The 22,123-nt window shown below is 40.7% G+C and overlaps 1 protein-coding gene across 2 annotated transcripts in view; it reads right to left on the bottom strand.

Annotated features, from left to right (window-relative positions):
* The window catches only part of ift172 (intraflagellar transport 172), a 184,771-nt gene that overhangs the window by 140,963 nt on the left and 21,685 nt on the right, over positions 1-22,123 (bottom strand). For both annotated transcript variants that reach the window (XM_073057150.1, XM_073057151.1), the window contains exons 4-7: positions 17,460-17,499; positions 13,943-14,008; positions 7,998-8,077; positions 6,303-6,390 (exon numbers count right to left, since the gene is read on the bottom strand). In XM_073057150.1, coding sequence (XP_072913251.1) covers positions 6,303-6,390; positions 7,998-8,077; positions 13,943-14,008; positions 17,460-17,499 — 274 coding nt within the window. The remainder of the gene's footprint in view (positions 1-6,302; positions 6,391-7,997; positions 8,078-13,942; positions 14,009-17,459; positions 17,500-22,123) is intronic.

Genomic DNA, 22,123 nt, shown 5'->3' with positions numbered 1-22,123 from the left:
GGTTTCTGATTTGTCCTGACAACATAGTGTTTAATAGGGGTAAAGTCCACAATGTGTTTTCATAAAGTCATAGAACACTACAGCATAGAAATAGGCCCTTTGGCCTATCTAATCTGTGCCATTCCATTAATCTCCCTTCATTTGCACCCAGACCATAACCCTTCATACCTCTCTCATCCATGTACCTATCCAAATGTTCTTAAATGTTGAAATTGACCCTGCATCCAGGACTTGCACTGGCAGCTCGTTCCACACTCTCCCCACCCTCTGAGTGAACAAGTCCCCCCCCCCTCTGTTCCCCTTAAACCTTTTCCCTTTCACCCTTATACTGTGACCTCTGGTTGTAATCTCACCCAACCTCAGTGGAAAAAGCCTGCTTGCATTTAACTTATCTATACCCCTCATAATTTTGTATACTGTACATCTATCAAATCTCCACCCAATATTCTATGTTCTAGGGAATAAAGTCCTAACCTATTCAACCTTTCCCTATAACTCAGGTCCTCAGGTCCTAACAACGGCCTTGTAAATTTTCTCTGCTCCCTTTTGATCTCATGTACATTTTTCCTGTAGGTAGGTGACCAAAACAGCATACAATACTCCAAATGAGTCTTCACCAATGACTTATACAATTTCAACAGAACATCCCAGCTCCTGTACACAATACATTAATTTATGAAGGCAAATATCCCAAAAGCATTCTTTATGACACTATCTCCCTGTGACACTACTTTCAAGAAATTATGGATCTGTATTCTGAAATCCCTCCATGTAAGACCTACCCTGGTTGGTCCTCCCAAAGTTCATCACTTCACACTTCTCTGCATTAAATTCATTTGCCAGTTTTCAGCCCATTTTTCCAGCTGATCCAGATCCCGCTGCAAACCATGATAGCCTTCACTGTCCACCGCACCCCCAATCTTGGTGTCATCTGTAAATCTGCCAATTCAGTTAACCACATTATCATCCAGGTTGTTGATATAGATGACACATAACAATGGACCCAGCACCGATCCCAGCTGCACACCACTAGGCACAGGCCTCCACTCAGAAAGTCAACCACTCTCTGGCTTCTTCCATGAAGCCAATATTTAATCCAATTTACTACCTCATCCTGAACGTTAAGCGACTGAACCTTCTTGATCAACCTCCCACATGGGACCTTATCAAAGGCCTTGATAAAGTCCACAAGGCAACATCCACTGTCAACTTTCCTGGTAACTTCCTTGAAAAACTCTATAAAATTGGTTAGACATGACCTACCACACACAAAGCCATGTTGACTATCCCTAAAGAGTCCTTATCTATCCAAATACTCATATATCCAGTCCCTTAGAATACCTTCCAATTACTTTACAACTACTGACATCAGGCTCACAGGCCTATAATTTGATGGGTATTTTTCTTAAGCAATAGGACAACATTAGCTATCCTCCAATTCTCTGGCACCTCACCTGCGGCTAAAGATGTTTTAAATACCTCTGCCAGGGCCCCTGCAATTTCTGCGCTAGCCTCCCACAGAGTCCAAGGGAACACACCGTCAGGCCATAGGGATTTATTCACCCTAATTTGCCTCAAGACGGTGAACACATCATCCTCAGTAATCTGTATCGTGTCCATGACCTTGTGCTGCTTTGCCCTATTCTATAGAAGCATCAGTCTCCTCAGTAAATACTGATGTCAAAAACTACATTTAAGATCTCCCCCATCTCTCTTGGCTCCATGAATAGATTACCACTCTGATCTTCCAGTGGACCAATTTTGCCCCTTGCAATCCTTCTGCTCTTAATATTTCTGTAGAAATCCTGAGGATTCTCCTTCATCTTGTCTGCTGGAGCAACCTCAAGCCTTCTCTTAGCACTCCTGATTTCCTTAATGTTCTCTTGCATTTCTTATACTCAAGTCCCTCACTTGTCCCGACCTGCCTATACCTGCTATGTACCTTATTCTTTTTCTTCACCAGAGCCTCAATATCTCTCAAAAAGCAAGGTTCCGTAAATCTGTTATCCTTACCTTTTATTCTGACAGGAACGCACAAACTCTGTACTCTCTGCATTTCACTTTTGAAGGCCTCCCACCTACCAAATATAGTACACCATTGTCAGGAAACAGCCTGTCCTAATCCACATTTGCCAGATCCTTTCTGATGCCATCAAAACTGGCCTTTTTCAAATTCAGAATCTCAACTGAAAGACCAGACCTATCTTTTTCTATATGTACTTTGAAACTAATGGCATTATGATCACTAAATGCTAAATGTTCCCCTGCTGAAACTCCTGCTCTGTCTCCTTCCCTAATGTTCTTTTGCATTTCTTATACTCAAGTCCCTCACTTGTTCCGACCTGCCTATACCTGCTATACACCTGATTCTTTTTCTTCACCAGAGCCTCAATATCTCTCAAAAAGCAAGGTTCCATAAATCTTTCCTTCCTTTTGAAGGAACATTTATGTTCTGATTAAGGAAACTTACTGAAGAAATTTGACAATCTTTTTCACAACAGACTTTTTACAGTATGGGAGTCCCAGTCAATATATGGAAAGTTAAAAATCACCTGCAATCACAACCTTATGCTTCTTGCAAGTCTGCAATCTCACTACAAATTTGCTCCTCTAAATCCTGTGGACCGTTGAATGATCTATAATAAAACCCTTATTCCTTATTTCTTATTCCTCAGTTCTTCTCATAAGGCCTCACTAGACGAGCTCTCCAGTCTGTCCTTACTAAGCACTGCCATGACATTTTCCCCGACTAGTAAAGCCACCCCTCCTGCTTTAATACCTCCCGCTCTGTCACATCGAAAACAACAGAACCCTGGAATACTGAGCTGCCAGTCCTGCCACCAAGTCACACTAATGGCTTCAATGTCAAAAATCCATGTGTGGATCCATGCCTCAAGCTCATTCGCCTTTCCTGCAAGACTCCTTGTATTGTAGAATGCACAGCTCTGAACATTAGTCCCACCATGCTCAACCTTTCAATTCCTGACCTTGTATGTATGTGGGCTTAACAACATCTTTCTCCACAACCACTCCACTATCTGTTCTGGCACCCTGGTTCCCATCATCTCCCTATAACTCTAGTTTAAACCCCTCCCCCCTGTGCAGCACCAGCAAGCCTTCCTGCTAGGATATTAGTCCTCCTCCAGTTCAGGTGCAAACCGTCTGTTCTGTTCAAGTCCGACCTTTCCTGGAAGAGGGCTCAATGATCGAAAAATCTGAAGCACCCTCCTGTACCGTCTCCTTAGCCACATATTAAAATGCATGATCTTTGTACTACTGGCCTCACTAGCGCATGGCATGGGTAGCAATGCTGAGCTCAATGGAAGTCCTGTCCTTTAACTTAGTACCTACCTCTCTGAACTCACTTGTCAGGACCTCGTCACCCATACTACCCATGTCATTGGATTGGGAGGAGCTCAAGATGGTACCAGAAGTTTTTGTGGACCTGGGCGACTTCTTCGAGTTCATCCGTGAAGCAGTTTAAATCTTCTGTTTTCACATATTTTCTTTCTTTTTCAAGGTGCCTGGGGACCTGTTGGAGTCCATGATCTACAGCTGCACTCAAATTACCTTCTTCACAGATGATGGGTTCTTGCTCTTCAAAACTGTCCAAGCCGCTTGCGTTTCGGGATCTCCAGAAGCGGCTTGAAAGATACACAGCCTTCAGAGTGCAACCCTGAGGACAGCCCGATTCCTCGCTGATGTTGTCAACTGAAGCATCGTGGAAGATGGAAACATTGAGACAGTGGGTGTAGCTGTCAGAGGCCCCTGTACTCAAGCGATCTCAATGGTGAGAGAGAGTCTGCCCATTCTTAAGTCGGCGGAACTCAAATAAGCAACGCTGCAAACTGTAACATCGAAACAGTGAGCTGTTGGCCTCTGTTCCCACTGTGGCAGGAGCCATATCTCTCTCCCACTCTCTCTCTCTCACTCATTAGTGAGACAGAGGCCTGTTGAGATGTCGAAGTGTTGGGATGGACAATAGGTTTTCATGGACTATAGATCATGGTCTCTGCGGGATTGTTATTGCTTGCATGGTGGGTGGTGGGGGCTGATGCTTTTCGTTAGAACAAGTGAGGGGAAGGGAAGCGGAGGAGGATTGATGCTTGTGCATGGGAAGGTGTCTTTGGAGTTCTAACTTTTTTCTGTCATTCATTCTTTTTATCCTCCTGTGGATGTCTACGAAGAGTAAGGATTTCAGATTGTGTGCATTCTCTGACATTAAATTGAACCATTGGTACCAATGTGGACCATGACCACTGGCTGCTCACCCTCCAACTTAAGAATGCTGTAAACTTAATCCGAGATGTCCCTGACATTGGCACCCAGAAGGCAACAAACCATCCAGGAATCTTGTTCTCTTCAACAGAACCTCCTTTCTGTTCCCCTAACTAGTGAATCCCCTACAGCTCACCTCTACTTCCCTCCCACACTTCCCTTCTGAGTCACAGAGCCAGACTCAGTGCCAGAGACCTGACTGCTGTGGCTTTCCACTGCTAGGTTATCCTCCACGCACCCACTCCCCCGCCAACAGTATCCAAAGCAGTACACCTGTTGTTGAGGGGAACTGTCACAAGGGTACTCTGCACTGGCTGATATTCTCCTCGTCAGTCAGCCAGATACCTGCTTCCTGCAACTTAAGGGTGACTACCTTCCTGTATCTCTTATCTACCAGCTTGGAACCTCCCAGCTCCCCCCACCCCACTGCTCTGAGTTGGTACTGAGCCTAGCCTCAGGCCGCGCTATAACAAGAGATTGTTTTCTCTGAGCACCGGAGGCTAAGGGAAGATTTGATGGAGGTTTATAAGTTTATGAGGCATAATAGACAGACATTATCTTTTGCCAAGGGTTGAAATTTCAGAGGGTATGTATATAAAGTAAAAGGTGGTAATTTTATAGGAGACATAAGGGGCATGTTTTTACACAGAGAGTGGTGGGTGTCTGGAATGCCCTGTCATGGGTTACGGTAGAGGCAGATACGTTAGAGACTTTTGAGAGACACACAGATAGGCACATGAACATGAGGAAAGTGGAAGGTTATAGGCAGTGGGTAGGCAGGAAAGATTAGTTAACTAATTACTAATTTAATTGGTTCAGTACAGCATAGTGGGCCAAAGGGTTTGCTCCTGTGTGGTACTGTTCTGTGTTCTATCACCTTCTCCTTCTCCCATAAGGGCTCCAGTTCTTTATCACAATCTCTAAGGAGCTGCAGCTCAGTGCACTTCATTCAGATGTAGTTATCAGGGGAACTGGAGGTCTCCCAGAATTCCCACATCTCACACAAAGAACATATCACTAACACCAAACCCATTCTCAGCACACTATGTACTAACAGAAAAAAATCTTACTGTAAGCTTACTTAGAGCCTCTGCCTGTATTTGTCCAAGCCTGTTGAGCCAAAGCTTGACCACAGACTAAAGGCTGATTTATACTTGTGCGTATGGGCTACGCTGCAGCCTACACCGTAACCCTGATTTTCACTTCTGCATCGCTCTACGCTGTAGCGAGCATGCGTTGGTGTGCGCCAAAACGCTAGTTGGCGGTGGGGTTTCTATGCCACTGTGTTGAGTTTCTTCGTGAGAGACATGAATGAGAAAATGCATTTCAAACATTTTCGCATGTCGGCAGATAGATTTGATGATTTGGTTCATCTATTTCGCATTGGTGTACAGACATAGCGGAGAAGAAGCAACTGGAAATGCGATGTTACCAAGCAGACCAATCACAGTTGTTGCAGTCTGCGTCGCCGCCACGCTTGAGTTACTTTTTGGGGGAGGTGCGCGTCACGCTATGGCGTAGGGTATGCAGTACCTACGGCATAGATGCGACGCACAAATATAAATCAGCCTTAACACTGCTCCACTTCAACAATGGTTGTTCTACTTACACCTCCTTTCTTTTTATTGGCACAAACAATGACCCACTCCCAATGAAACCTGCAGTTTTCAAGTGGCCCCTGTCCTGCAAGATGTCACTCTCTCACTTGCTACTTCATACAGTGTGCAGCCAATCACCAATCCTACATATTCATAAATCTTGACGTGATAATCGTAGGTAGCCACCTCCCTGAATATATTACACCAGCAACAAAAATGGTACAAATGATATTAGGGAATTGTCTCCATTCCACAATACTTTCCCATACAATGTGTCAAATATACACAAGCACTGTTGAAATCCACAAATGTTTTAATGGATTTTAACACAAATAACCATACCCTGGACAATTTTATGAGACTGGTAAAGGTCATTTGCTGATCATTTTTCTTAATTACTACTTGTTGTTTAATTTATTGTCATACCTGTGAATCACCTGACCCTTCATCGTCAAAATAGTAACGCACAATAGTGCCATCTGCATGGCCAGACAGAATCCCTTTGCCTGACGAGCTGTGAAGAGAGGATATGAAAATGGCAAAAAGCTGAATACTTTCAAAAAACAGCATAAAAATTAAAATTCTGAAATTCATGACAAAGCTTGAATCTGAGAAGTACATGTTAGCAAAAAGAAATCAAAAGGTAAAACCCCATTTTGGACATGAACGTAAATGAGCCAATCTTCTGAATAAAGATACTGAAAAAAGAAGATAAATAGCTTGTAAAAAATGTTTGCCTACTGGACATGCCCTAGCTTGGAAAAATACTGGAAAGATGCTTTCCAAACTCTATCCCAAATACTTAATTACAATCTGGAACCTAACCCTTTGATTGCTCTTTTCGGCACCTCCAGAGAGGGAGACACGCACCCAAGTCAGACCAAACATCGCATACTGTCTTTTGCCTCTCTTTTGGCCAGGCGCGGAGTCTTGCTCAGGTGGAGGGATGCTGGCCCGCCCACCCATGCTCAGTGGCTTAGGGACATCATGTCCAGTCTATACCTTGAGAAGATCCAGTATTCAAATCTCAATTCAGACATAAAGTTCCAAAAGGTGTAGGGACCCTTTCTTGAATATTTTCAGAATTCCAAGTCAAACTAAAGGTTCATCCCTTCTTCCTTTCCTCTGCACATAACTCCCTGACTTTCAGCATTCTCTGGTAAAATTCTACGAACTCAGACATGTAAACATACAACAGTTTGTGTGTTAGGAAATTACACCTTCTCTATATCAATGCAGCTCTGTAGGGATAAAGGTTCTGGTTAATCCTTTTTGCTAATGCAATGATGGCTTGGAGATGGGAATTGGGAGGGGTAGGTCAGGGCAGGGAGGCAACCAAAGCATGATTGTATTATGGGTGCATCTCCTTCATAGATGTGAATTGTACATTTGTTATGTACTGCACAAACCTTTTACTATGCTTTCTTGATTTAAAAAACCAATAAAAAATTGCTGAGAAAAAAAAATGTTTCTCAAGTCATGATTCTCTTTTGATGCTGCTACAAAAGATGAACATACCCCAGTACATCAAAGTTGAAGTAAGGACCTTGGTATTTAAAAGAGTGCTCCATATGTCACAAGACATTGATTTCTCTAACTTCTAGTAAACATTCCCCTCTGTCCCCCCATTTGTTTTCTCTTATCCCACTGACTCCATCAACTCCTCTCTTTCCTCTCCCCCATCCTCCCAATCTTCCTATAAGCTACACATTCCTCCATCTGGTTCCCTTTCTCATATCCTTCCCTGTATTCCATGGTCCACTGTCCTTTCTGATCAAATTCCTTCTTCAACCCTTTGTCACTTCCACCTACCAGTCCCTTGCATTATTTCCATTCTCCACCTCTTTCACCTGCCTATCATCCCTCTCAGCTGGATTTACTGATCACCCACCTGCTCTTCCTCCACCCATATCCTGAAGTTATTAAACTGGCTATCACCCTCTTTCTGTACTGGCTATCACCCTCAGTCCTGATGAAAGGTCTTGACCAGAAACGTTGACTGTCCATTTCCCTTGTTTTATGCTGCTTGATCCGCTAACTTCCTCCAGCTTTTTGTGTGTTAACTCATTTATAAAGAAGTTGCCTTACAATGAGAATAACAGCCATTTCCAAAAAACTTACTTTGAAGTTAGTGAAACCACATAAGAATCTGTTCCATAAATGGTTGATGACTTGTTTGTTTTTGTGTTAGCTAAGCGAACCTATATTAAACAGAAACAATATCAGAGAACATCAAAAAACATAAAATATTAATTTTAACAACATAGGGATGTCATTATAAATTGTTTAATATGAAGATCAGAAAAATATCTATATTAAAGTACCACTTGGTGGCATAATTCTACAACAATGGCCTTTTTTTAAGATACCGTACATGCACATCCAAAGAAAGCAGGACAGTTCCAATCTGATTACCGCATAGTCAGCTTACTGTTAATCATCAGCAGAGTGATGCAGTATTGACAATATGCTATCAAACAGCTAACCTTCCTACTAACTACTTGCTCACTGGTGCTCAATTTGGTTTTAATGAGAACCCTTCAGTTTAAGATCTCATCACAGCCCTGGTTATAACCTGAATCCAAGAGCTCTGAATTTCAGAGAGTGATTGCACTCAACAAAAGGGAGCATTTGATTGAGTACGCCATCAAAGATCTCCAGTAAATCTGGTCAACAGTAATCAAAAAAACAAAACACTGGAATAATTGCAGAATAGAGCTCGAGAACAGACCCTTTGACCCACAATGTCTGCAAGTAGATCTATTACTTTATTGGGAGACCACAGTGAAGTGAAGATCAGTAATAACATCTCCTCCTTGCTTACTATAAACACAGGTGCATGGATAGCCCACTGCTCTCCTTTCAAGACTGTGTGGCTAAGCACAGCCCAAATGCCATCTCTAAATTTGCCATGACACCACTGTTGTTGGTAGAATTTCAGATGGCCGTGAGGATGGTTACAGGAGTTAGATGGGGAAGTCGGGAGAACACACAACACACCAGTAAAATCAAGTATATTACATCAATCATACAAATCCCAAAATGCTTCACAGCAATTACTTGTATAGATGAGTGATCTGTATTCATCATTGACTACATAATTTGTACCAAAATTACCAGAATGTGTAAATGTTCAATACAAGTAAACTGGTTGGATTTTGACATTAGGAATTGCTAATCCAGAAAGACAATCATAACGCCAAAGTAATATTGCATTTTAGTGAATGTAATTCTACACTGTTTAAAACTTAATGTGTCATATACAATTCAACATATTTACTAAAGATTCTGGACCAATGGATGCTTTTAAACATACACACAAAAATAAATCACGCAGTAAGGGAATGGGTGCTTAAATAATGTTAAACAACCAACATTGCAAATTAACACCTTCCCTGCTTTGAGATTTTGTGCACCACAGTTCCCGAGGAGATGCTGGACTACGTGGAGGGGCAGCGAGTTTAAAAGAAGCAAGCGGGGGCAGTCAGCACATTTTGCACACCACAGTTCCCAAGGAGACATTGGATTGTGCATCACTTGGCACTTGGCAAGATACAATAAAAAGTTGTTAGATTTAAACAGAGCAGCCATTGTGGGAGCGGCCAGTGTTAGAGTTGGAAGTTTTGGCTCATCAAAGCTTCAGCAAGGAGAGGTGTAGGCCATAGTTTTTTATTTTGTTGTTTATTTTATCTTTCTTTTTGCACATTTATAGCAGTGAAGATACCAGGCAGGATAACGGAATGCTCCTCTTTTGCAATGTGGGAAGGTAGGGAGACCTCCAGTATCCCTGATTATGACATCTGCAAGAAGTGCATCCAGCTGCAGCTTCCAATAGACTATGTTAAGGAGTTGAAGCTGGAACTGGATGAACTCCAAATCACTTGGAAGGCTGAGGGGATGATAGACAGGATATGCAGGGAGGTGGTTACACCCAATGTACAGGACATGGGTAACTGGGTCACTATCAGGAGGGGTAAAAATGGAGAGCAAGCCAGTGCATGGTACCCCTCTGGTCATTCCTTTCAACAACAGATATACGGTTGGATACTGTTGGAGGAGGATGACTGAGCAGAGGAAAGCCACACTGGTCAGGTCTCTGGCACTCAGACAGGCTCTGTGGCTCAGATGGGGAAAAGAGGTCAGCTGTAGTGATAGGGGATTCATTGATTAGGAGAACACCCTAGATGCTATATTGCCTCTTGGGTGTCAGGGTCAAGGTCAGGGACATCTCGGATTGGGTCCGTAGCATTCTTCAGTGGGAGGGTGAGCAGCCAGAAATCATACTTCACATCGGTAACAATGACATTGGTAGGAGGGGTAATGAGGTCCTGCAAAGTGAGTTCAGGGAGTTAGATACTGAGTTAAAGGACAGAACCTCTAGGATTCTGATCACGTGATTTCTATTCATGCCATGTTGCTAGTAAGGCCAGTAATAGGAAGATCATACAGTTTAATATGTGGCTAAGGAAATGGTTCCAGAGAGAGAGAGGGCTTCAGATTTTAGGGTCATTGGGCTTTCTTCCAGAAAAGGTGGAACCTCTACAGAAGGTTTCAGTTTGTATCTGAACTGAAGGAGAATTAACATATTAGTGGGAAGGTTGCTAGTGCTGCATGGTTTAGATGGTTTAATCTAGAGTTGCAGGGGGATAGAAACCAGTGCCAGAAAAAATAGTGGAATGGTCATGAAGAAAGATGTTGTTAAGTCTACATGCAAGGTCAGGAATCAAAACACTGAGCAAAGTGGGAATAATATTTCAATGCAAGGAGGGAAAGGACTGGCAGCTCAATATCCTGGGTCCCGTTAGTTGAGACATGATAAAGCAGGAGGGGTGGCATTACTAGTCAGGGAAAACGTCACTACACTGCAATACTCAGTCAGGACATACTGGAGAGCTCATCTAGTGAAGATTTATGGGTGGAACTGAAGAATAAGAAAGATTATATTATAGATCACCCAAAAATCCCGTACTATAAAAGGACTACAAGGGAAAGATTTTGAAAAATGTGTTCAGGAAAGTTTCCTTAATCAATGCTTAAATGTCTCAACTAAAGAGTGTGTGATATTCCATCTTGTATTCGGAATGAAACAGGAAATGAGACAGGGCAGGTGACAGAAGTGTGTGCAAGGGAACACTTTGCTTTTAGTGATCATAATACAACTAGCTTCAATGTAATTATGGAAAAGCCTAAGTCTGGTTCTTGGGTTGAGGTTCTAAATTGGAGAAAGGCCATCTACGATGGTATCAGAAAGGATCTGGCGTGTGGATTGGGACAGGCTGTTTTCCGACAAAGGTGTATTTGGCAAGTGGGAGCCCTTCAAATGTGAAATTTAGAAAGTACAGAGATTGCTTTTTTTTAAATCAGAATAAAAGGCAAGGATAACAGGTTTAGGGAACCTAGGTCTTCAAGAGATATTGAGGCCCTGGTTAAGAAAAAGAAGATGATGCATAACAGATATAGACAGATAAGAACTTGAGGAGTACTTTACAATACATGGATAAAATACATGAAGGGTATAAGAAATGCAAGAGAACAATTAAGAGGAAATCAGGAGGGCTAAAGGAAGACATGAGGTTGTTGTAGCAGACAAGGTGGAAGATAATCCTAAGGGCTTCTATAGATACAGTACATTAAGAGCAAAAGGATTGCAAGGGTCTAAATCTCTGGAAGATCAGAGTGGTAATCTATGCCTGGAACGGAAACAGATCACAGAAGAGGAGGTGTTTGCGGCCTTGTGGCAAATTAGGGTGGATAAATCCCCAGGGCCTGACAAGGTGTTCCCTTGGAACACCTTGTCAGAAATTGCAGGAGGCCTAGCAGAGATATTTAAAACATCCTACTTCCTACTTTAAACACAACTTCCTACTTTAGGCCCAATAAAGCCCAGAGCCTAGGCAGCACAACAGAATGCAAAGATGTACACAAGTTACAAGCTCTATAGAAAGGTGATCAAAATAATCATTGTTCTGCCAGATCAATGCTACTCCAGTTCATTCTTTAGTGTGTACTGGAATTTCAAGGCAATTCAAAGTTCAAAGTACATTTATTATCAAAGTATGTGTAATTATACAACCTTGGCTGCTTACAGGCAGCCACAAAACAAGAAACCTGAAAGAATTCAATTATAAAAAAGACTAACACCGAATATACAGAGAAAGAATCGGAAAAAAAACACATCATGCAAACAATAAAAGCAAGCAACAGCATTCCAAACCAGATTGAGTCCATTGAATCCCAGAGCAGCCACAGTAGGCCCATAGCCTTGGTCTCAGTTCACGTTATAGCGGGGCAAATCGCCATGAAGCTCACAAACACGAAGCGCACAGCAGCTGGAGCAGTCTTACTGCCTCAGCCTCAAAGAGAGAATGGAAGAGCTCCCCGCAGCAAAGCATTAGTTGGTCCACTCTACATTGGTTCCTTTCCTGAATCTCCACTTTTCTACTTTACTTTCCTCTTTCCAGATGAACATTAAAATTTACTGCTTTGACAGCTTCCGATTATCTGCATTCATACTCACTTATGTGGCTTGTGTTAAGTTGTATTAAATAACACTCTTGAAAACAATTTAAGATAGTATTACTATAAATTGCAATTTTTTATATGTACATCTCAGTTAACTGACCAGTTATTTCAATTCAATTTGTTTCTCATTCTATGGAAATAGTTAACACTTTTATGATTTAGTATAAAACTCTATAAGCATTCTGGGAAGTACATTAATACAGTTAAATATAAAAAATGGTAAATGGCAAATAACCAAATCAAGCTCAGCACTTTAATGATTTTTTAATTAATTTCCTGATCCTTTTCCCTGCCATTGCGATTTTCAGTATTGTAAATTATGTTACTAGAGTAAAGAAGTAAGATACAAATATAGTGTATGGCAAGTCTGAGACAGTAGCTGTAAAGTGCTTAGAGCTCCACTGCCATAAATTTCCTAAACTCTCTTTCAAGCTCTTTATCAATTTTTTTTTAACATGAAAAACATTCAGGTGATAATTTCAAAACATTTAAAAAATCTTCACAGAAGAATACAAAGAATTTTAAAATACAGGAGGCCATTTGGCACATTGTCTCTGTACAGTTATAAAAGCACCCTACAATTAGTCACACTTTTGAGTGTTAGAGCCATACTATTACAGATCACAGCTCTTCACCTTCACATCTATAGAGCTTAATTTCATTAAATACCCAGAAGGCCAAATAATCTTGGTTTAACAGTAAAGTAGAATATTATTCAAATTACTGTATGTCAAACTGTAAAGCAATGAGATTGCTTCTGACAATGTGTTTCAAACTAGTGAATTCCTGAGACAAATCAGAATTACAATTTAATACTTTAAAGTGAGTATTGAAATCTGCAAACAGTCTGGGAAAATACATTAATACAGTTAAATATAAAATGACAAATAACCAAATGAAACTCCATACTTAAATGATTTTTCAATTATTTTCATGATCATTTCACTGCCATTCTGATTTTCAGCTTTATAAATTACATTACCAAAGTAAGGAAGTAAGATAGATACCAATATAAGTGCACGGTCAGTATGAGAGAGATTATTCTCAGTCCTACACCCCTGTGAACTTCTACCCAACCACACAAATGTATAATTGGAACATAGGACAGCATAATGTAGTACAAGCCCTTCAGTCCATGATGTTGTGCCGACTCTTTAATCTACTCTAACAACAATCTAACCCTTCCTTCCCACATAGTCCTCCATTTTCCTTTCATCCTTGTGCCTATCTAGGAGTCTCTTAAATGTCCCCAATGTATCTGTCTTTACACTACCGCTGGCAACACATTCTAAGCACCTACCATACCTCTGATTTCTCCCCTATACTTTCTTCCAAACATCTTAAAGTTATGTCACAATGCATAAACAATCCAATGCAAATCTTCCAAATTACAAGAGTATGATTGTGTTAATGTAACAAAAAATGCTAAGTATCTACCCTTGTAATTTCATTATTCATTTCCTTCTTCCCTATGAATTATCTTGCCATTCATAATAATTTGTTTGTTAGTGAGGAGATTAGGGCAGTGAAATACAGGAACATACCTTTCCTTCTGCCAATCCAAAAACAATTGCTTGATCTGCTGGCCAAATCAGACATGTAACAGCACTCTGAAATACAAATGTATTTATAATGTTCTTTGCTTCATTTAGAATCAAAACAACAAAAGTAATGGCTAGCAACATCTCAGTATGAATTGTATTGTTTGGATAATTGCGAACAACCAAGATGTTTCTGTGCATGAGAAACCCAGTCATACAGATTTATACATAAAACACAATTTGGAAATTGGCTGGTTGATACTGGGTTTTTTTTATTGTTCACATTTCCCTGTGCTCAAAACTATTCCCATGCCTCTATATGTTCCTAATGTATTCCTAAAAGATTACATAGCCACCACTTAAAATGCTAACTCATTATTGCATTAAAACAACAACACACACAAAATGTTGGTAGAACACAGCAGGCTAGACAGCATCTATAGGGAGAAGCACTGTCGACGTTTCGGGCCGAGACCCTTCGTCAGGATGAAGTGAGTCCTGATTTAATTTTGCTCTCTTGTATGAACCTACAGCTTTCTTATTAAACTGTAATTAATATTTTTGACAGACTTACTTACGAAGAATTTTGATAACTATTTTTGCCTATTCCACTATCTAAATACTTACATTCTCGCAGTTTCAGAATTATTAACTGTGCCTCTTATTTTAAAAACTCTAATAAAATCTTAATACAATTTTCCCTAATTTTAATTAAATCATTAGGAAATACAATCAAGCAAGCCCAAAGCAGATTGCTTCAACTAATGTTCCCCTTTCAAAGCACTTTATAAACCTTCTTTCATGTTTAATCCATTTGTTACCTATTTGTAATTACATTATCCTTAATCTTTCTACTAATCTCTTCCATGTCTCTTGCCAAAGGCTATTTTAAATATTGGGTATATCCATATACAGTGGATTCCAGTTAATTGAGCCATCAGTTAACCAGGGTAGCTGCTTATTTGGGACAACTGATAAGGAACAAAAACTAACCAAGAAAATAGCCAGGATTACCTTTGTTTATTTGGAACAGTATGCCACTTAATTGGGACAAGAGACTAATAACAAACAGTGTTTAACCAGGGTCAGTTGTATACACTTGTGTGGCCATTAAACACTACACCGTGCTTAGAGCAAACTGTTTTTAAAAGCATCCATTGCGAGCACTTGTGTTCAAAAAGCAGTGATTTTTGTCACTGGAAGTTGGCAAGAAATAAGCAGCAAGACAATTCAGAATTCTTGCTCACTGCGATTTCAAGCATTCAGACTTGAAGATGCCAGAAAGAGCCTGAAGAGAAACTGAAACAATTTCACTACTTCAGCAAGTTAGGACTATGAAGAATTTGAAGGTATCAACAATCATCTTGAAAGTTACAATGAAAATTAAGAGTTGGAGAACACAGTCATCGAAAAGATTGCAAGAAGGCAGTTCATTAGCTGCACTAGGTGTCTATGCTGATTTTGTTCAATTATAGTCAATCAAAAAACATGGCAGTGTACACTGGATGAAATCCCCCATTGATAACTTTTAGGAACTAATAGTTTTATAGTAAGTAGTAGTATTGGTAGTGTTCTAATTTGTTCCGTATTTCATTTAAATACTTCATTGTTAGTTAAACAGCAGTTTGTCTTTTTCATACCATTTTAACTATTTCCATGAAATTTCAGCTAATTGAACCAGTCACTTAATTGGGCCAAAATGCACAGGTCTCCCACAAAGTCAAAAGAACACACTGTCAGGTCATGGCAACTTATCCACCCTAATTTATCTCAAGACAGAAAGCACCTCCTCTTTTGTAAGCGATAGACAGTCTATGATCTTATTACTGTTTTGCCTCAGTTCTACAGACTTTATCTATCCCCTGACTAAATAGAAATGCAAAAAAAAAATCACTTAAGATCTCCCCCATCTCTTTTGGCACGATGCATAGATGACCACAGTGACCTCCAAGTGGTCCAATTTTATCCCTTGCTATCCTTTTGCTCTTAATATTATCTGTAGAAGCCCTTGAGATTCTTCTTCACTTTATCTGCCACAGCAACCACTTTTAGCCCTCTACTCCTCAAGTGCCTCATTTGTTCCTTGATTCTTCCTGGTACAAGCAGTCCCCAGGTTACGTACGAGTTCCGTTCCTGAGTCCGTCTTTAAGTCAGATTTGTACATAAGCTGGAACAAGGGCATCCGGTATTATTTAGCGTCAGTTAGTCAAACGTTTGTCTTAGTATGTAGTATATATTTTACCTTTCTATGCATATAAAAAACTTAAGAAACGTATGTATTCCAATAATTAAAACTACTGCGTTGCTTAGTAATAACGATAGCTTTCATCAGGGCAGGGCCTTTCACATGCTCTATTATTCTCACTTTATCCGTTATCCTTTAAAATTGTTCCTATCATTGACTGACTGTAGCCTAACGCTTTTCCAATGACTGATGACGTTTCACCTCTTTCCAAATGCTTTATTATTTCCACTTTATTTTCAATTGCGATCGGTTCCTGTCAATGGAAGAGAAACACTGCGAGCGGCAGGTCCCAAGGTCCGCTGGGTCCTAAGGACCACCGCACTGAGACAGGCTAAATGGGACAAGTGGGGGCTGTGCTGGGTTTGGGTATTTGATCCTCCACAATATTCCGCATGGGAATTTAAACTGGAGGTGGCAGTGTTTTTTTTACGAGGTTGAGCTGCGAGCTCGACATCAACCCGGCACGGATGGTATGGGAGTACTGGATTGACATCAACCCGGCATGGGAGCGGTCTGTCACTGGATTGAACTTGGGAACCTCTGTTCTCAAGCCCGGCGCTGATCTCACTGCACCACTAGCCGACTGGAACGGTGGGGGGGGGGGGGGGGGCCGCGGCGGGATCAGGGTGAATCTTATTAAGAAAAATTTAAGCCAAATACAAAGTTAAACACTCAACACAGTGTCAACGGCAATGACTTAAAATGGCAGACTGTATTGTGATCCAACTTAAAATGTCAGACGGCGTTGCAATCCGATTTAAAATGGCAGATGGCATTCTCCTTCCCCGGTTTGTAAGTACGAGTTGTCCGTAAGTCGGATGTTTGTAACTCGGTAACTACCTGTAATCTATTTATTTCCTGTACTTCTCAATATTTAATAATTTGCTATTACTTAGTCACTTCCAAACAACATCCCTAGGCTGAAAGCTTAAACTTCATATTCAAGACCACGAGGTGTTAAGTCATTTCAATGCAATGACACTGAACGCTGCAAGTGCATAGAATAGGAAAATTCAACAAAAAAGTCCTTGTCTAGATTGCAGTAAAATGAATGCTGCTGTAAAGATTAATGAAATTCATGAATATTTCTAACAAAAATATAGAATCAGGAGACTAAGTTTCAATTCATCCTCATAATTTCTAGTCTTGGTAAAATGAATACACTCTCATGCCACACATAAAATTAGACAAGTTCAAATGTGCTGATTCATGATAAAAATTGACCACATAAATTATTAAAATCTCCAGATTGTCTGCACTAAAAGATTTTCTTACCGTTTGCACAAACTTGTTACAAATAACCTTCTTGTCTCCCCTAGAAAAATAAATGCAAAATCAATAATCAGTGTTAATGTTTAAAGGACAAAATTTGTATAAATTTAAAGGACGAATTTATCAGTGCAAGGAGACACAAGTGATTGTAGATGCTGGAATTGTGAGTAACAATCTGCTTGAGGAACACCATCAGTGGGGGAAAATAATTGTTGATGTTTCAAGTTAAAACAGTGTATCAGGACTGAGAGTGGAGAGAGGAGATAGCCAAAACATGGAAGATAAGGAGAGTGGTGGGACAGGAGCCCAAGGTAGACTGGTGGACTTGGGAGAGGAGAAGATTGATGGGCAGGTTAAGCTAGTTAGGGTTGGGTAGGGAGACAGAGGCAGATGGATGATGGATTGAGGCAGAAAAGGAGAGGCAGATAGAGCAAGATGAGGACAGCTGCTGCAGGGGAATAGGCTGGAACACAAAGACTACCTGCATGAGAATCTGATAAGAAATGGAAGCTATTAGGAGGGATATTAATCACAAGTGGAATTGGAACCATAAATGGAATTTGGAAGTAACTGGAACAAGAGAAACTCCCTGAACAGCTGATTTCATAACAGCAAAGGCTGAAGTCTGTTGCATCTCTGATGAGAAAGCTTGAACAATATGAATGATAAAAATCCAGATGCAAAATTGGAGGAAGCACAATCAGATTTGGCACAATTCAAAAGCAACAAACTGCCAAACTCCACACTGAACTGGTAGAATTATCACTTAATGAACTTTGGCTTATGTCCCTACTCTGATCAGGAGACAGTGACAATATGATTAACGGTAAATTCCTGTTTATGAAGTATATTTTCTTTGAGCTATGTGTCTAGCAAAATTACAAGGTCATAGTTGGGGAAGTTATTGTTTGCCTTGGAAAAAGGCCCAGCTAGATGAGTAGGCACAATGAAAGTACTATATGTCAGTCCTAACAATCCAAACTCCAGATACCTGTAGGAGCTTATATGAGCAGAAGCCTGCTTCACCATTTAGTAGGATATCAGACTAGAAGATATAGGAGCAGAATTATGCCATTTGGCCCATTGAGTCTGCTCCATCGTTTCATATGGCTGATCCAATTTTCCTCTAAGCCCCAATCTCCTGCCTTCTCCCTGTATTCCTTCATGCCCTGACCAAACAAGAATCCATCAACCTCTGCCTTAACTATAAATAAAAATGGCCTCCACAGCTGCCTGTAGCAAAGAATTCCACAGATTCACCACTCTCAAGCTAAAGAAATTCCTCCTCATATCCGTTCAAAAAGACCACCCCTCTATTCTGAGGCTGTGTTGAGTCCTAGACTCTCTCACCATAGGATATATCCTCTTCATATCCACTCTATCAAGGCCTTTCACCATTTGATATGTTTCAATATGAACACCTCTCAGTCTTCTGTATTCCAGTAAATAAGGGCCCAGAGCCATTAAACACTCTTCACATGACAAGCCACTCAATCCTGGAATAATTTTTGTGAACCTCCTTTGAATCCTCTCCTGTTTCAGCAAACTTTTTCTAAGATAAGGGGCCCAAAACAGCTCACAATACTCCAAGTGAGGCCTTGCCAGTGCTTTATAAAGTCTTCAACATTACATCCTTGCTTTTATATTCCAGTCCTTTTGAAATGAATACTAACATTGCATTTGCCTTCCTCACCAGACTCAACCTGCAAATTAACCTTTAGGGAATCCTGCACAAGGACTCCCAAGTCCATTTGTCCCTCAGTTTTTTGCATTTTCTCTCCATTTCGAAAATAGTCACCTCTGTCATTTCTTCACCCAAAGTGCATGACCACACACTTCCCAACACTGTGTTCCAAATGTCATTTCTTTGCCCATTCTCCTAATCTAAGTCCTTCTGCAGCCTCTCTACTTCCTCAAACTTTGCAACAAAGCCATCAATTGCTTCATCCAAATCATTGACATATAACATAAAAATATTCAGTCCAAACACAGACCCCTGTGGAATACCACTAGTCACCAGTAGCCAACCAGAAAAGTCTCCCTTTATTCCTACACTTTGTCTCCTGCCAATCAGCCATTGCTTTATCCATGCTAGAATCTTTCCTGTATTGCCATGGGCTTTTAACTTGTTAAGCAGCCTCATTGTTTGGCACCTTGTCAAAGGCCTTCTGAAAATCCAAGTACACAACATTAACCTATTTTTCTTTGTCTATCTTGCTTGTTATTTCTTCCAGGAATTCCAACAGGTTTGTCAGGCAAGATTTTTCCTTGAGGAAACCATGCTGACTACAGCCTATTTTATCATGCGCCTCCAAGTACCCTGAAACCTCATCCTTAATAATCAACTCCAACATCTTCCCAACCATTGAGGTCAGACGAACTGGACTAAAGTTTCTTCTGCTCGTCTCCCTTTTTTGTTATTAAGTACAATCGTGAACAATAGCCAGATCAGAATTGCTAATCAAGTCAACTAGTTCCCAAAGAGAACTCTGATAGGCTATTCAGATGGTTCACTGCTGCTCAGCGATAGAACACAAAAAAATCATATGTACATCAAGAAACATTTTAAAAATAGTAGAAATACTGGAGTCATGATGACATTGATGAAGTGTGCTGGAGAGAGACATTAATACACATACTGTCCTCCATAATTCAAAGGGATTGAAAGATGAGGTTGCAGGGTGACAAAATGTGGCAGGAGTACTTGGAACTAAAAACCAATCCCTACCGGGAGAAAACAGCATCTGTTCTTTCCGCACTGTTCTCCAGCAGTTTAAGAACTAACCTTCTTGAAGGGTGGAGTGACATTTGCAATTTTCCAGTCTTCCAGAACCATTCCAGAATCTAGTGATTCTTGAAAGATCATTACTAATGCCTCCACAATCTCTTCAACCACCTCTTTCAGAACCCTGGGTATATCTACCTTCAGATCTTTCAGTGTCCTAAGAATCTTCTCTCCAGTATGGTAACTTCACAAACTTCATGACCCTTGACATCTGGAACTTTCTCCATACTACAAGTGCTTTCCACAGTGAAGACAGATGTAAAATACTTACTCAGTACATCCGCCATTTCCTTGTCCTCCTTTACTACCTCTCCAGAATCGTTTTCTGGCAGTAAGATATTCACTTTCACCTCTGTTTTACACTTTATGTACCTGAAGAAACTGTTGGCATTCTCTTTAATATTATTGGCTAATTTATGTTTGTATTCCATCTTTACCGTCTTAACTACTTTTTTAGTTGCCTTCTGTTTGTTTTTAAAAGCTTCCCAATCCTCTAACTTCTCACTACTTTTTGATATGATATGCCCTCTCTTTGGCTTTTATGTTCGCTTTGACTTCCCTTGTTAGCCACCCTTGTGTCATCTTGCTTTTATAATATTTCTTCCTCTTTGAGATGTATATACCATGTGCCTTCAGAATTGCTTCCAGAAATTCCAGCTTTTGCTGCTCTGCCATCATCCCTGCCAGTGTTCTTTTCCAATCAATTCTGGTCAACTGCTTTCTCATGCCTCTGTAATTCCCTTTACTTCACTATAAAATTGATACTTCTGATGTTAGCTTCTTCTTCCCAAATTTCAGGGTGAATTCAATCATATTATGATCAGTTGCCCCTAAGGATTCCCTTACCTTGAGCACTCTAATCAATTCTGGTTTATTGCACAACACTCAATCCAGAATAGCTGATCCCCTAGTGGGCTCAACCATGAGCTGTTCTAAAAAGCCATCTCGTAGGCATTCTATAAATTCCCTCTCTTGGAATCCAGCACTAACCTGATATTCCCACTCTACCAGCATATCAAAATCCCCTATGAGAATTGTAACATTGCCCTTTTGGCATGCACTTTCTATTTCCCATTCTAATTTGTAGAACATATCCTTACTACTGCTTAGGGGTCTGTACACAACTCCCATTAGGGTCTTTATGCCCTTGCAGCTCATAGAACAAACAAATTTACAGCACATTACTGGCCCTTGGGCCCAAAATGTTGTGCCAAGTAACCTACTCTACAGACTGCCTAGAATTTCCCTAGCGCATAGTCCTCTATTTTTCTAAGCTCCATGTAGCTATCTAAGAGATTCTTAGAAGACCCTATTGTATCCACTTCCAACACTGCCACCAGCACTGCATTCCACGCACCCGCCAATCTCTGTGTGAAAAACCTACCCCTATCATCCCCTCGGTACCTATTTCCAAGCACCTTAAAACTATGCTCCCTCGTGTTAGTCATTTCAGCCCTGGGAAAAAGCCTCTGGCTATCCACACGACCAATGCCCCTCATAATCTTACACACCTCTATCAGGTCACCTCTCATTCTCCATTGCTCCAAGGAGAAAAGGCCAAGTTCACTCAACCTATTCTCATAAGGTACGCCCTCCAATCCAGGCAACATCCTTGTAAATCTCCTCTACACTCTCTCTTAGAGTATCCACATCCTTCCTGTAGTGAGGTGACTAAAACTGAACACAGTACTCCAAATGGGGTCTTATATAGCTGTAACATTACCTCTTGAACTCAATCCCACGGTTGATGAATGAGTACCTTAGCTCTAACCACAATGATTCAACACCTTCTGACCCTATGTCACCTCTTTCTAATTATTTTATTTTATTTCTTAGCAACAGAGCAACACCATCCCCTCGACCTTCTTGCCCGTCCTTTCAA

Source organism: Hemitrygon akajei, chromosome 9, assembly GCF_048418815.1.
Source record: "Hemitrygon akajei chromosome 9, sHemAka1.3, whole genome shotgun sequence".
Classification (NCBI taxonomy): Eukaryota; Metazoa; Chordata; class Chondrichthyes; order Myliobatiformes; family Dasyatidae; genus Hemitrygon; species Hemitrygon akajei.
Note: the sequence above shows the minus strand (reverse complement) of the source record. Positions and strands in the feature narration are given on the sequence as shown.